Source organism: Diadema antillarum, unplaced genomic scaffold (genome assembly GCF_040938485.1).
Source record: "Diadema antillarum isolate AM-2024a unplaced genomic scaffold, OU_Dant_1.0 seq00000446_RagTag, whole genome shotgun sequence".
Classification (NCBI taxonomy): Eukaryota; Metazoa; Echinodermata; class Echinoidea; order Diadematoida; family Diadematidae; genus Diadema; species Diadema antillarum.
In genome coordinates this window covers 483,448-499,171 of record NW_027271420.1, presented here as the reverse complement: position 1 = coordinate 499,171, position 15,724 = coordinate 483,448, and the positions used below count along the sequence as shown (strand labels likewise).

The 15,724-nt window shown below is 41.4% G+C and overlaps 1 protein-coding gene across 1 annotated transcript in view; it reads right to left on the bottom strand.

Moving 5' to 3' along the window:
• Positions 1 to 2,713, bottom strand: part of LOC139732757 (uncharacterized) — a 43,005-nt gene extending 40,292 nt beyond the window's left edge. Inside the window, exon 1 of the mRNA XM_071643603.1 lies at positions 2,583 to 2,713. Within this exon, the coding sequence (XP_071499704.1) occupies positions 2,583 to 2,660 (78 nt within the window). The 5' untranslated portion in view covers positions 2,661 to 2,713. The remainder of the gene's footprint in view (positions 1 to 2,582) is intronic.
• Between the last annotated feature and the right edge of the window lie 13,011 nt (positions 2,714 to 15,724).

Genomic DNA, 15,724 nt, shown 5'->3' with positions numbered 1-15,724 from the left:
TGTAGAATGAGTACATTGCACTCTTAATTATATTTCATAGGGATTACCAGTACAATAACCCACAATGTCAGAAAACTAAATTTCTGTGTAAAGTCGTCAGATACACTTTAAGAACATATCAATCTAAAGTAAGTCTACTACTCATCGACCACCTATCTTTAGATCGACCGCCCTCGCGCAATGCCAATGGCTTTCTCGCGTATAAAATCAAAAATACGTGTGGGACAGGGTGCAATACGCTGATGGAACGTTCGAACATGAATACAAATCAAGAAAAAAATAGGGAGATACAGGTAAATAACCAGAGGAAACAGGAGGAAAAAGAATTGAAGAAAATCCTCAGTTAGTAATACACGTAATTATTGTTAACACGTATTTGCCGATTCACTGGATTTCCGTGCTTTTCGATAGGAAAACGGGTGATCAGTTTATAAAGGGCATGTGCAGTTCTGGTTGAGGTGAGGATTTACACTTCTAGCTTTTAACGTTTTGTGAGATATTCAGAAACCACTCTATGAAATGTCAAAGAGCATGCCATTCTAAGGAGTATCAAAAGTTTATTTGATGAAAATCGGTTTTGAAATGGCTGAAATATCCAAAAACAAGGTGAAACAGAGAGATCCTAATAAAAGGCGTGCGTGGCCTAGCTGTAGTCTTTAAGTTTTATTATGATCGATGACTTTTTTGGATATCTTACTCTTAGCTATTTGAAAATCAATTTTCATCAAATAAACGTTAAATCCTTCTTAAAATTACATGCTCTTTCATATTTCATGAGAGTGTTTCTCATTATCTCACTGTCTTATGAATGTAAAAACATGAATCCCCACCTCAACCAGTACTGTACAGCCCCTTTGTGGCTTTAATAATGAGCGCTGAGCTACCACGGGCGCACAAAAAAAAACTCCCGTGTGTTTATCGCCGAAATTTACGTGCGTAAAGGCCGTGTCACACCAGCCTTGCGTGCGACTTGCAAAGAACAATTTTGACTACCCGGAGGTCCCCGTAGATGATCCGCACATGACAGTACCTAGCATGTACAGTTGAACCTCTTGTATCCGGACAAGTCGGGACCGGGGCTCATCTGGATAAGGGATTTGGCCGGATACGGGAGACTCAATGCTTTATACATGTACATATACATACACATGTACTGACGTAGCCCATTGTAGTACCACATGTAGTAATGTGTATACTGCAACCTTTTCATTGTTACACTCAGTAACAAACCCCAAAATAGAGGTTTGTGTTTGCAAGAATGAAATCATTTTCTTTTATAAATTCTTGGGATGATTTACCTAAATAATACATTAAGAAATGTATCAAGTATATGTAATTCATGTGTGTTTGTGTAGGAGATCTCAAGGAGTTGGGAATCCCCCTTTCCTCCCGTAATTATAAAAAAAAAATCACGGAGAGATTGCGTCCGTATAATAGAGAGATCCGGATAAAGGGAGGCCGAATAAGAGAGGTTCAACTGTATCTAAAAAGTAGTCGCCCGGAGGTGCGCACGCATATTTTTTTACCCGCAACCGTGTTTAGGCCCTAGCTGTCACACCTTTCCGGGCAAGCTACTCGGGCTTGTTACGTGTAGGGATTTTCTAGCATACCAGACATTCCTGAGGGCGGAAAAGGATTTGTGCGAGTCAGCGCATGTGTCTTACTTGCTGGACGCGTTATACTTGCGAGTACACTGTGTGACCTTTGTACCAGTCGCGTGGGGGCTGACAACTCAGTGAAGGAATTCCTCTAATGGAATGGCTGAAATCTCACAGAATTTCATTATCTTGGCTGCATACGGGACTGCGAAGTGCCTGCGTGGGAATTGCCTGGGAAGTACTGCCGCTAAGGGTCTCCAGCTACTGGCGTTCTGCGTGGACCTCTACGGGCATTCCCGCAACTCACCCGGAAAAAGTTTTGGTCATGCTCAAAACTTGGCTGCGGTTAAATCGGACTTGCGTGAGCATCTCCAGTCAACTACGCGCTAGATAAGTACTGTCAGGTGCAGACCCACTGCGGAGAGCTCCGGGGAGTAAATTTGTTTCCCCGCAAGTCAAGCCGCAGAAGTTCCCCCGTACGGTATGACAAGGCATGAATAAAAATTGCAAACATTCTTGTTCGCCCGCTGAAAATCTTCTACGTGCTGGAAACTACCTCCTCGCCACAAGCCCGCGTAGCTTGCCCGGAATGGTGTGACACGGCCTTTAGATATGAAGCGACAATCTGAACATGGGGTAAGGATCTGCGGTATTTTCTCCCAAAGTGAGACGAAATTGAGGTAAATCTGTTGAACATTTTCGGTGAAATTGTGGTTACAAACAAAGGCGGTCGATGAGTAGTAGTAGGTCCAACCATACTAGCTACCACATCTACGTTGACATCAACACTCAGAAGGATTCTAATGTTAGACGAGTATAAACACTATATGATATTAATAACACTAGCTCTACTTAACACAGTTAACAAACATGGTTAACTTTAAATCTAAAGTAACGTTAAACCTATTTTAGACAAAGTTAACAATAATTTCGGTTCTAAAAGCGCCATAATTTTCGTACGATACTGACATAGAACGCTTTTACCTGTAAATCATTCTTCTTTGCGTCACATGTATTGAGAATAAGCAAAGACACAGCGAAGATCAACGTTGCTCGAGTCATTTTCAACAAGCGTAGCCGTCGGCTGCTAGCATAGCTAGCCTACTGTAACTGCGACCAGCCTCCAACGTGCGGCGGGTCTCCGGGGCTAGCCGAGCTGCAGCTTCGATACACAGCTTCATGTACCACATGCACAGCTACAGTCGTACGTCTCCTCGTTGACTGGTTACTTACGAACGCTGAGGACAGCAAACAAACTCACTTTGGACAGCGGAGTTGGTAGGTACAGAATGTATTTATAGACCGGGGGCCCAGAGCATTTATTCAGCTGAAAAGGGTCACACTTTTTGATGGTCTCATCATGTAAGGATGTGGCAATGGGTCAATAAAATGAATTGCTGGCAAGTCACATCCTGTACCGTAAGCCTAGGGGCCACAAAAAGGGACCCCGAAAAATGGATTTATTCAGCCGAAGGGGGTCACGGACAAAAGTTGGTGGATATTGTTCCTTTGGGTGTACTTATCATGAAAACAGCAATGCCAGCTATTTTATCCTGTACGGGGCCCCAGACAGTAGCCCCAAAGGGGCCCACAAATATGGCGTTATTCAGCTGAAAAGGGTCACGGCTAATTTCTTTTGCAATGGAAGTAGTTCCCATCAGAGATATCCAAAACACCAAAGACAGCTATTTTATCCTGTACGGGGCCCCAGACAGTGGCCCCAAAGGGCCCCACCCCCCATAGGCCTACGTACAAACACACACAAACATTGATTTTATTCAGTTGAAAAGAGTCACGGCTAATTTCTTTTGCAATGTAAGGAGTACCAATCAGAGATATCCAAAACACCAAAGCCAGCTATCTTATCCTGCACGGGGCCCCAGACAGTAGCCCCAAAGTGCCCCACCCCCTATAAGCCCTACGTACAAGCACACACACACACACACACATTGACTTTATTCAGCTGATAAGAGTAACGGCTAATTTCATTTGCAATGGAAGTAGTACCCATCAGAGACATACAAAACACCAAAGCCAGTTATTCTGTCCTGTACGGGGCCCCAGACAGTAGCCCCAAAGTGCCCCCCCCCCCCCCCCCGCCCAAACACACATACTCACACAATAGTTTCATTCAGCTGAAAAGGGTCACGGCTAATTTCTTTTGCAATGGAATTAGTACCCATCAGAGAAATCCAAAATACCAAAGCCAGTTATTTTGTCCTGCATGGGGCCCCAGACAGTAGCCCCAGACAGTTGCCCCAAATATCCCCCTTACTCCCTCCCCCTCCCCCCCCCCCCCCCCCCCCACACACACATTGATTTTATTCAGCTGAAAAGGGTCACAGCTACTTTCTTTTGCAATCGGAAGTAGTACTCATCAGAGATATCCAAAGCACTAAAGCCAGTTATTTTATCCTGTACGGGGCCCCAGACAGTAGCCCCAAAGTGCCCCCTACACACACACACACACACACACACACACACACACACACATATATATATATGTATATATATTGGTTTCATTCAGCCGAAAAGGGTCACGGCTACTTTCTTTTGCAATGGAAGTATAGTATCCATCGGATATCAAAATACCAAAGTCAGATATTTTATCCTGCACGGGGCCCCAGACAGTAGCTCCAAAGTGTTTTGCTCTATTCTCTTTATTGTTTGCATCTCTTCTTCTTCTTAAATATGCGCTCCTTCGTCTTCATTTTCGCGACAACGACAACGCGTCCTCCTGATCATCATCAGTTTTGCTGTTCTGGCAAACATTTTCCAGCGTATCGCATAATTGCATGCATAATTGAGTGTGGGAAAGCGTAGGAACAGCGTAGCTAAAGCGGCCAACAGCGTTATCGAAGCAGGAATGAAGCGTCATAGGAACAGGCCTTGATTTTATACGAGAGTAGAGAAACTACATGTAAGGCCCCGTCACACTACAGCGTATAAATCAGCGAATGCCTAGCGGATGGGCAAAATTTGGCAAAGTCCAGATACGCTCGTATCCGCTCGAATTCGCAAGCAAAATGTGGTTTTCGAACGTTCGCCTGACGAATGATGAGCATATGCTGACCGTGTAACGAGCGGATAAAGTAACAAATGAAAGCGAATGCGTGCAGTCCACCCAACGGATGCTGAGCGGACAAAGCGAATGAGCAGCGAATGCCCAACATATGCAGAGCGATACTGCGGCAATTACGTGACGGATCTCGGATGACGCACACTTTACCAAATCATTTTGAGCAGTGACAGTGTCAAGTAATGTTGTCTCTCTAAAAAAAGAAGAGTGAAATTGTTCACTCATGAAGGATAAATAACAAAAAAGAGTGAGTTTCGAGTGAAATTGGAGTGACTTTGGAGTGAAAATGTTCATTTTCACTAATTTTGGAGTGACCTCAGGGATCACTCGAAGATTTTGGAGTGATCTTCTTTTTTAGATAGTTGTGACTGTGAAAATGGCCCCAAAAAGAAGGAAGCCGAAGTAACCACCAAGTACTCCTGATGACACTCATTCAAGATTCCCCTAAAAGTGTACTTCCTTCTGATGATCACGTGACGATGATGTTGGTAGTCCAACATCCTCCATTGCGTCTGGTGCCTCCAACTGGAGTCGAACTTTCACAATTCCCAATTTCCATTCAGAGATTCCCATTTACTACAGGTTGACTTTAAGCAGTGGTTTAGAATAATGTTCTCTTATTAAATGTCAGAATACGTATAATGAAATGTCATGTGGGGGGCTGTGGCATAGTGGATCCGACTCCCGAACCGAGGACCCGGGTTCGAATCCCGCCCAGTGCATAACCCTACATCCTTGGACAAGATTTTTTTACCCGCGATGTCCTTCTCGACCCAGGTGTATAAATGGGTACCTGGCAACGCTGGGGTAATAATAATGGCAGGGCCCTCTGGCAGAGCAGTGACAACACTGAAGAGGCTACCCTGGGCAAATAAGACCCTTTTTTTCTTATTATAATTATCATTATTATTATTATTATTATATGTGCTATATATGAATATCTACTTTTTATCTACGTTTGATTAACGTGTGTTGCTGTGCACATTTGCTGGGCGAATTTGGACGAACGGCGGACGAATGAGAAACGAATGCAGAGCGACCAAAACTTTCAATCAGCGGATGCTAAGCGAACACAGAGCGGATTGTCATTCCGTTCGTCATCCGCTCAAGATTTTGGGCATGTCCAAAATCAAAATTTTGCTCCGGCGGATCTCTGCGAATCTCTGCGAACAGCTAGCGGATACAACGAACGTCAAGCGGGTCACGAACGACGAACAACGGATGTGAGCGTATGTCCAAATTTTCGGATCCGCTGGGCATTCGTTGGCTCGATCCGCTCTAGTCTGACGGGGGCTTAGTGAGAGCGTCGTTAAAGCGGGAAGGTTGTGCTTTGATCAAGAAAGCGGCGCAGCAGCGGGACCATGTCGTCGGTGTCTAGTTTAGACTATATTTCCCGTTCTTGTGCCGCTGTTACTACGGTCAGAAAAACCTGGAATTGTTACGCTCATCCCGCGGTATTTACACTGTCACTGCTCTCTCCCCGTTTGAGCTACGATTCAAAATAGGTCAATCTTGATGGGGAGATGAGGAAGAAATTTTGAACCAGTTCAAAATTTCTTCCCGATCTGTAAAATTGCCAGATCCAACCCCATCACCCAAACGCTGCTGCTACGATGCTCCCGGTCCCCGTACACTTTTGCCGCTCTCTCCCGATCTGACAGATTGAATAGATCGGGATGCAGATCTTGATAGTGGAATTACATGTGGGGACACTTTAGGAACACTCCGTGGGGCCCCGTACAGCTATATAACTGGTTTCGGTGTTTTTGATACCTCGTTGAGTACTACTTCCATTGCAAAAGAAATTATAGCAGTGATTCTTTTCACTTAGAATAAAATAATACGGGAGCACTTTCCAGCTACTGGCTGGGGGCCCCTTAACTGGATGGGTTTGTGTTTTACGTATCTCAGCTGTTAATTCCACTAGCTACCAAGGAAAATAGGCATACATGACTCTTTTCACCTAAAAACACTTAATTCAGGGGTGGGAATACCTTGGGGCTATACCTGTCAAGGGCCCTGCATCCGGGCCAATATCGCACCTCTTTTAATCGAATTCTTTAATGTTGAATTAAATTTAGCAAAAATTTCGCCTAGATGACATGGTAGTTCAATGTCATATTAATCTCTTCATTCAAATTTATTTTGAAATATTCACATTACCTCTAACCCTATTCTAAATAACACTTTTTCAACTGAAATCCATATATAAGACAAGTACCATTCCACTATCCGTTCATTCATAAATTCATAATAATATAGTCACGTGATTACATTCTGCGCTCGTTCATTCAAATTGATTTCTGGCCATCTAATTTAACATGTTCTGCAGTCAATTAAACAGATATGTTCATGCTTGGCCTCTTTCCTTATTTTCTTTCATCGTAGTTATTGTTTTGTAAGCATCATAGCATTTCATGTTTTCGTATTCGTTTAAGAGACTTTGACACCATTTTTTAACGTGCTTTTTGAATCCAAAGAAGTACGAAGCCACAAATTATCTGGCTGTTAAGAGCGCTTTATTACTAGCGGTCGGCCAGTTCCAAGAAGTCAAGGTTATGATCCTCAAATGTTTGGTTTTTTTTTTTTTAAATAATTCTTTTTATGTCTTCTAGAGATATACGTCTGTATCTATTGTGCTGTCACGACTATAAAAAAATGAAGTTAATCTGCATTACTGGTACACGTACAGGCCTATAATGACAAGTATAATAAAGAGAAGGAGCGTTACCAGTCTGGTTTACAGAACCATCAAATCCAGTTATACTAGATAAGAAATATGATACTTTTACTGCTTTATAACAGTAATTCATAGATGAAACGAAAACACAAATAGAAAGACACGTTAAAATGATCTGAAACAAAGAAATAGCATGATTTGAATTTGAATGAACACGTTTGGAATTTGACTGTCTTTCGCGAAATTTAATGGCTGAAATACCCTTTTCGGCAAGTCAAGGCGAATTTGAATGAACGTAGGGTACCAGCCAAATTGAATACCCATTTTACGAATTCGAACCTTCTATCAAATGAACCAACAAAAGTGCGAAATTGGCTGGGAAAACCTAACTGGCTTTGATGTTTTGGGTATCTATGATGTAAACTAAGGCCTACTTCAATTGTAAAAGAAAAACAACTATGACTCTTTTAAGCTATGATGATGTCATAATAATTATGTGGGGGAGGGGCACTGTATGGCTACTGTAACCTGGGCCCAGTACAAGATGAAATGACTGGTTTTTGTAATATGGTCATCTTAGTTGTGCACTATACAGAAGTATGCTTCCTTTGCAAATTTCTTGAGTGTTTTGCTACTGTAACCTATGGGACCCCGTATAAGATGACTTGCTTTAGTGTGATATCTCTGTTCAGTAGGCCCTGATATTAACGCTACAAAAGAATTTGTAAGACCATTTTCAGCTGAATCACAGTACATGTATAATGGATGGGACACTGTGGAGCTCACTGTCTGGGGCTCTGTGCAGGATAAAAACTAGCCTTGGTGTGTTGAATATCTCTGATAGGTACATGTACTTCTTCCAGTGCAAAAAGAAATTAAACGTGTTTGAGGCTATAAATGTGCGGGGCCCCGTACAGGATAAGATAACTGGCTTTGGTATTTTGGATATCTCTGATGGGTACTACTCCCATTGCAAAAGAAATTGGCCGTGACCCTTTTCAGCTGAATGAAACTAATGTGTGTGTGTGTGTGTGTGTGTGTGTGTGTGTGTGTGTGTATGTGTGTGTATGTGGAGAGGGGGGGGGGGCACTTTGGGGCTACTGTCTGGGGCCCCGTACAGGATAAAATAACTGGCTTTGGTGCTTTGGATATCTCTGATGGGTATACTTCCATTGCAAAAGAAATTAGCCGTGACCAATTTTGGCTGAATGAAACTAATGTGTGTGTGTGTGTGTGTGTGTGTGTGTGTGTTGGGGGGTGCACTTCGGGGCTACTGTCTGGGACCCCGTACAGGATAAAATCACTGGCTTTAGTGTTTTGGATATCTCTGATGAGTATGCCTACTACTTCCAATTGCAAAAGAAAGTAGCCATGACCCTTTTCAGCTGAATAAAATCAATGTATGTGTGTGTGTGGGGGGGGGAGCAATTTGGTGCTACTGACTGGGGCCCCGTGCAGAATAAAATAGCTGACTTTGGTGTTTTGGATATCTCTGATGGGTACTACTTCCATTGCAAAAGAATAGCCGTGACTCTTTTCAGCTGAATGAAACTAATGTGTGTGTGTGTGGGGGGGGGGGGGGAGCTCCTTTGGGGCTACTGTCCGGGGCCCGTACTGGATAACATAGCTGGCTTTGGTGTTCTTGGTATCTCTGATGGGTACTCCTTCCATTGCAAATGAAATTAGCCGTGACTCTTCTCAGCTGCACGAATGAAATCAATGTTTGTGTGTGTTTGAACGTATGACTTATGGGGGGGCACTTTGGGGCTACTGTCTGGGGCCCCGTACAGGATAAAGTAGCTGGTATTGGTGTTTTGGATATCTCTGACGGGAACTACTTCAATTGCAAAAGAAATTAGCCGTGACTCTTTTCAACTGAATAAAATCAATGTTTGTGTGTGTTTGTACGTAGGCCTATGGGGGGTGGGGCCCTTTGGGGCCACTGTCTGGGGCCCCGTACAGGATAAAATAGCTGGCATTGGTGTTTTGGATATCTCTGATGGGAACTACTTCCATTGCAAAAGAAATTAGCCGTGACCCTTTTCAGCTGAATAACACCATATTTGTGGGGCCCTTTGGGGCTACTGTCTGGGGCCCCGTACAGGATAAAATAGCTGGCATTGCTGTTTTCATGATAAGTACACCCAAAGGAACAATATCCACCAACTTTTGTCCGTGACCCCCTTCGGCTGAATAAATCCATTTTTCGGGGTCCCTTTTTGTGGTCCCTAGGCTTACGGTACAGGATGTGACTTGCCAGCAATTCATTTTATTGACCCTTGGACACATCCTTATATGATGAGACCATTAAAAAGTGTGACCCTTTTCAGCTGAATAAATCTTCTGGGCCCCCGGTCTATTACTGGTACTCGTCATAAACAGGTATCTGTAATACCTACCCTATAAAACTAAGGTCTAGCTTCTAGGCACTACTAAACTGTACGGCGTTGTAATTAAAAATTCCTTCCAGAAGCAAAACATACCAATGCATCGAATTACATTTATTTACTCCCGCCCGATTCGATCACGAATTAAAAAAAGAGGTCTGTCTAACACATTTAGATTCATGTATACTGTTCATTAATTGACACCATGAATAAGACTCGAGAGACAATACCTAACATCTAATATGAGATAGTTGACAGGTGATGACGGGTATTATGATTAATATGATCGGGAAAATCAGTTGGCAGCCAAAAAATCCAGGACATTCTTTAAGTGTGAGCATATGACTGTGATTGAAACCTCTTTGCATAATTATATACAAAAGAAAATTTCATATCACAATCTTAGAAGAATGGGGATACATACATGCAAGTCAATAATTGCATTTTCTCAAACAGTGTTTTATGACAATCGATGCATGGTAACTACATTATATGAAAGAAATACCAAAGCTTGATGAAAAGCAGACTAAAAATTGTCATGGAAAAGTAATCAATGGATTACATCGTTATTACGGGCGTTATGATGGTACTTATTACATTGTTATAGGCCTAATGGTACTTTGACAGCCTGCCGTATAATGAAGTACGGTGCAGATGGATAGGCTTTTTAATTCGTATTTGTATTGTAACAAACAAAAAAATACACATTCACATCAGCTGTTACAGAGGCCTATAAAAGTGGATCGTTACAGGCCATAATCTGACTGACTGCTGTGTGTTGTTTCAGTATAGAGTCCTATTGGCATAATCGTCTTTTTAAACCAGTGTGACTTCACCGCTTATTATTCGAAAGTGTCTTTTGTCATAAGCTGCTTTACTTGACATCAATATTGTACAGGGGATTTGAGCAAACGATGCAAATCAAATATAAGTAAAGATTATTTGAAAATTCACTGAATGTTCTTCAGCACCAATATTCATTAAATTCTGTTCGACAAAAGCAAGTCACATACGTGTGCATACTGTACAAAAAAAAATCATGAATTTACAATCTGCATAATATGTATGATATGACTTCAATGGAGATGGTAGAGATTTTCATCACACAAAGAGATTACACACCAACAGCACACATACCTACATCTTCGCACTCAAGCTCAAGCACTCAACCTCACAACCACGTTCCGATTGGAAACACAACACGAAAACGAGTAGTACGCCCGATGCCAGACAGTAAGATCAGGGAATGCGGGTCATGGATTCTGAACCATGATTGGTCAGAAGACTAGTTTACGCTGCCGACGAGGTATCTGAAAAATGCACTGCCCTCTACGACACGCTCCACCAAACACTCCACAGGTTTTTCCCCTCCCGCACAGTCAAAATGCATCAAGGGGATAAAGCCTGGATTGCTCCTCGCATCAAGCACCTCATTGCCAAAAGACAAAGAGCATTCTCAGACAATAAGCGCTGCCTTTGGGCTCAGCTGCGAAACAAAGTCAAAAGAGAAATCAGAGCTGCAAAAGAACATCACTACGTCGATAGCGTTCGACATCTGAAAAAGGGCAACCCAAGCAAGTGGTTCCAACAAATTCGGGTGATGTCGGGAAAAAATCCCTCACTGACAAACATCAGCGTTGATAACATCGATGCGACTGACCACGAGGAAATTGCAAACGCTATCAATGATCACGTCTTCATCTCCATTGCAGACGACATGGAGCCCCCTGACAACAGTGCGTTGATAACGTACCTCCCGTCTCTCCCCATTCGCACTATTCAACCATGGGAGGTATTCAATGAACTGAAGAAAATCAAAACAAAGAAAGCAAGCGGCCCAGGTGAAATCCCATCAAGATTCATCAGCGTATTGCTTTTAATTAGAACTTAGCCAGCCCCTCGCAGATGTCATTAATGCATCATTCGCACAAGCAACGGTCCCCATGCCGTGGAAGCAGGCGAATGTGACTCCTGTGCCAAAGTCATCTCCAGCCACCATCCACAATCTCCGCCCCGTGGCCCTCACAGACCACTTCGCGAAAATCGCAGAACTTCATCGCTAAGGACGTACTACGCTCTATGATCAGTCGATTAGACCCAGCCCAGTACGGGAACCTAAAAGGAGCCTCAATTTCACATTACCTTGTCGACGTTATGCATATTATGCTCCACAGCCATGCAGATAAACCCGCCAAAGCATCGACGATCCTCATGACTGACTTTTCGAAGGCCTTCGATCGTGTAGACCACACGACAGTTATCGCCAAACTGCTAGACATGAATGTGCATCACGGATACGTGGAATGGATAGCAGACTTCCTGTCGTGTCGTCGTCAAAGGGTTAAATACAAAGGAAAGATGTCTCAGTGGCGTGAGACCATAGCCGGTATACCGCAAGGAACCAAATTGGGCCCTGTTCTATTCATGGCCCTTGTCAACGATGCTGCAGCCGACATCAACGAAAACGACAACCTCGGCAGACAGTCATGTCCGACGTTTCAAGTATGTGGATGACCTCACCCTAGTAGAAACACGTGCAGCAAACGCCGAATCGCACCTCTCTTCAGCACTCCAAACATTGCAAGAGTGGTCTGCAACAAATCTGATGCGACTTAACCCCCAAAAATGTGTCACCATGGATGTGTGCTTTGGAAGGAGCAGCTGTGAGCCAAACACCCTCATGTTACACGATGTGATGCTGCGCAATAGCAAGACAGTCAAACTCCTCGGAGTCTTCGTACAAGCCGATCTTAAGTGGGATACTCATGTAAAGTACATGGTGAAAAGAGCAAATAGCCGTTTGTATGTCCTACGCACGCTGAAGCATCACGGTATCCCTGTCTGTGACCTCGTTACGGTATACGCCACTTTTGTGAGACCAGTGTTGGAGTATGCCGTGCCAGTGTGGTCTAGTGGTCTCTCAGAGCGACAACGCCAGGTGATCAAGCAAATCCAAAAGAGAGCATGTCGCATCATTCTTGGGAACACATATACCCGATATTCTGAATCGTTGGCAAAGTGCACCCTGTCATCCTTGGCCGACCGCAGACAGCAGCTATATACGACTTTTGCCAATTCATTGCAACGCCCAACATCCAAACTGCATCATCTTCTGCCACCCATCAAAACTCATGATCACAACACTAGGAGCGGCACCCAACGCTCAGAGCCCCGGTGTAGAACAAGTAGATTCTGAAACAGTCCGATACCACACTTCACACGCATTTTGAATTCACCAAGAGTTTTCTATGCGTAAAATCATACATGTATATGTTATGTCATGGATTTCACAGGAGGGCTACCCATACCAATAATATTAATTAATCTTTTTGGTTATTTAGTGATTTGAGATTATTCAGGGTATAATAATGCTTTGATTTTATATATTTTCCCTTATTCTTTCCCGTCTTTTCCCTCTGTTTTTCTCTTTCTTTCTCCTTTTTGTTCTTCCTTTTTGATCACGGCAAATCTTTTGTATGACTACAATGACAGCGAATTTTGTTTATCAGTTTTGTATGATTGTATTTTGTGTTTGTTTAAAAGAATATGTTGTATCCTATATGAATTCGACAATATCATAGGATATTGAAAGAGAATAGAGGTCAATACCTAGCATTTTTTTTTATGTATACTGTGCTTTTTTGTGTGTAACTGATAGATATAATGATATACACGGGTTAAGACATCATTTTGTACACATGTAATAGTGGTATCCTTGGTTTTTTTTATTATTTCACACTTTTGGGTCCTTGTCACTGATTTTGATAATGGCTTGTGTATCTTTTGAAATATCTAAAGTTATAAGATATTTATGATAATGTAAATAATATAGAACATATTTTTTATTGTAAATTACCATATTGGCTGATATCGAATGATTTTAATCTGATATGAATATTGAGTTATTTATAGAGAGAGAGAGGGGGACAGAGAGAGGGAGATGAGAGGAGAGGGAGAGAGGGAGAAAAGGGGGAAATATAGACACAGTGAAACATACCTAGGAAAGAGGGATAGGGAGGGAGTGAGGGAGAAAGACAGAAAGAGAGAGAGAGAGAGAGAGAGAGAGAAATGGGAAGTAAGATAACAAAAGACTGATTTTTTTTTTGCAATCTGAAATGTATATTATGATATTGTGCAATATTAATCTCGCGATTTTTTTTTCAACTGTAATATTTTATACTTTATAGAATAAGTCGTACACTTCATTTGAGTTTGTTATGGATATTTATGTGTAAAGTTCATCTTTTTGTACATGTATTCCTCTTTTGAGCTTTTTTATGTATTCTTTTATATCATTTGCTGTAAAGCATCACAATTCGGCCTTTGGCTGCGATGATGTTGATATCAATAAACCATTTCAATGATATACTCATCATTTTAGATTAGTTCTTTTTTAACAGGACAGTTTTAATCATCATCAAGCAAGAAGTACATTTACGTCTACACAATAAATCCACAAAATATCATCCTCGCGGACAAATTCAAGTATTTCAATGTATTTCACGCGTGCAATTACTATGAAATATCATGATGATCTCCGAACATATTTTTTTTTTGTTTTCCTGTCATTTCACTAATAATTACTCATAAAGGGTGAATCACATGCAAACCGGTAGTATATTTTCAGTACAGGGTATAAAGGGAATATCATTTTCATCCCGCAAACAATAATTTTCTATGTGTCTTTGTTCAGAAGTTATATACCATTGATACATTGGATGTGTTTTCATTCGATGTGGTAAAGAAAAGGGAAATTATTTCATGATTCTGTTTATAAAGAGGATTATGGTATTAAATGACGATAACAATGTAGATGATAATAATAACAATAACAACACTAATAAAACTACTACTACTACTACTACTAATGATAATAAGAATAATGATAATAATAATAATAATAATGATAACAATGATAATAATAGTAATAATGATAATGATAATAATAATAACAATAATGATAATAATAATAATAATAATAATAATAATAATAATGATAATAATGATTATAACAATGACATAGCAATATGGTCTTATTTACCCAAGGTAAATACACAGCTTCAGTGCTGGCACTGTTGTTGTTGTTTTGTTTTTTTTTTTTCAGAGCGCCCTGTCATTATCAATACACTTTAGCATTGCCATCAGGTACTCATTGTTACGCTTGTTGATATGGGTCGGGACACCATGGAAAAAATCATCTTGCGTAAGGACGCATCTAAGCACTTCATCAGGACTCGATCCGAATTCGGGACCTCCATTTCAAATGAAGAGTTATACCACAGTTACCCTACTTCTGGTCTTTATCACGATTGATTGATTTGGTTTTCCGTATAAGAGACAACGGTTGGATAACCCATACACAGCGAGGCATATACGTGACATCGCATTGCAGGTCTTCCATGGGGTTTAGAATATCAAAATGACAAATACCACAATATGAAAATATGACGTGCATAGATTGAGGAAAAAAAATCGCATATTACCAAAGGTGAATAGCAGGGGAATATTAAACATTATAGCTTATGATAACCTGTGAAACATTTTAATTCAGTCACACAATGATTATTTCCAATGTACAAATTAAAAATTGAAACAACGGGGTAACACCCTTAAAGTATTATACTTATTCAAGATTTGAACACGTAAACACTGGGGGAAATCAAACAAGGGTCATTACAATGTATACTCCTTGACGTATCTATATGTGAATGGTCTCTTTAAGTATTAAGCTCTTATATGGCTTAAAGGTAATCGTAATCTTTGTCCGAAAAGGGGGGATAAGGATGAGTTACAGCTTCAATGTCATTTCTAAAATGAAAAAGGGGTTAAATCATTCATTATCATAAGTACTAAAGTAAGAGAGTGATCACGATTCTCGGATCAAGAAGTTGCCAATTTAAAGCGTTGTGCATATCGAGGACAGAAACACCATAGTCGCGCAGGTTGTAATGTTATGATTTGCGACCAGCCCTATTCTGTA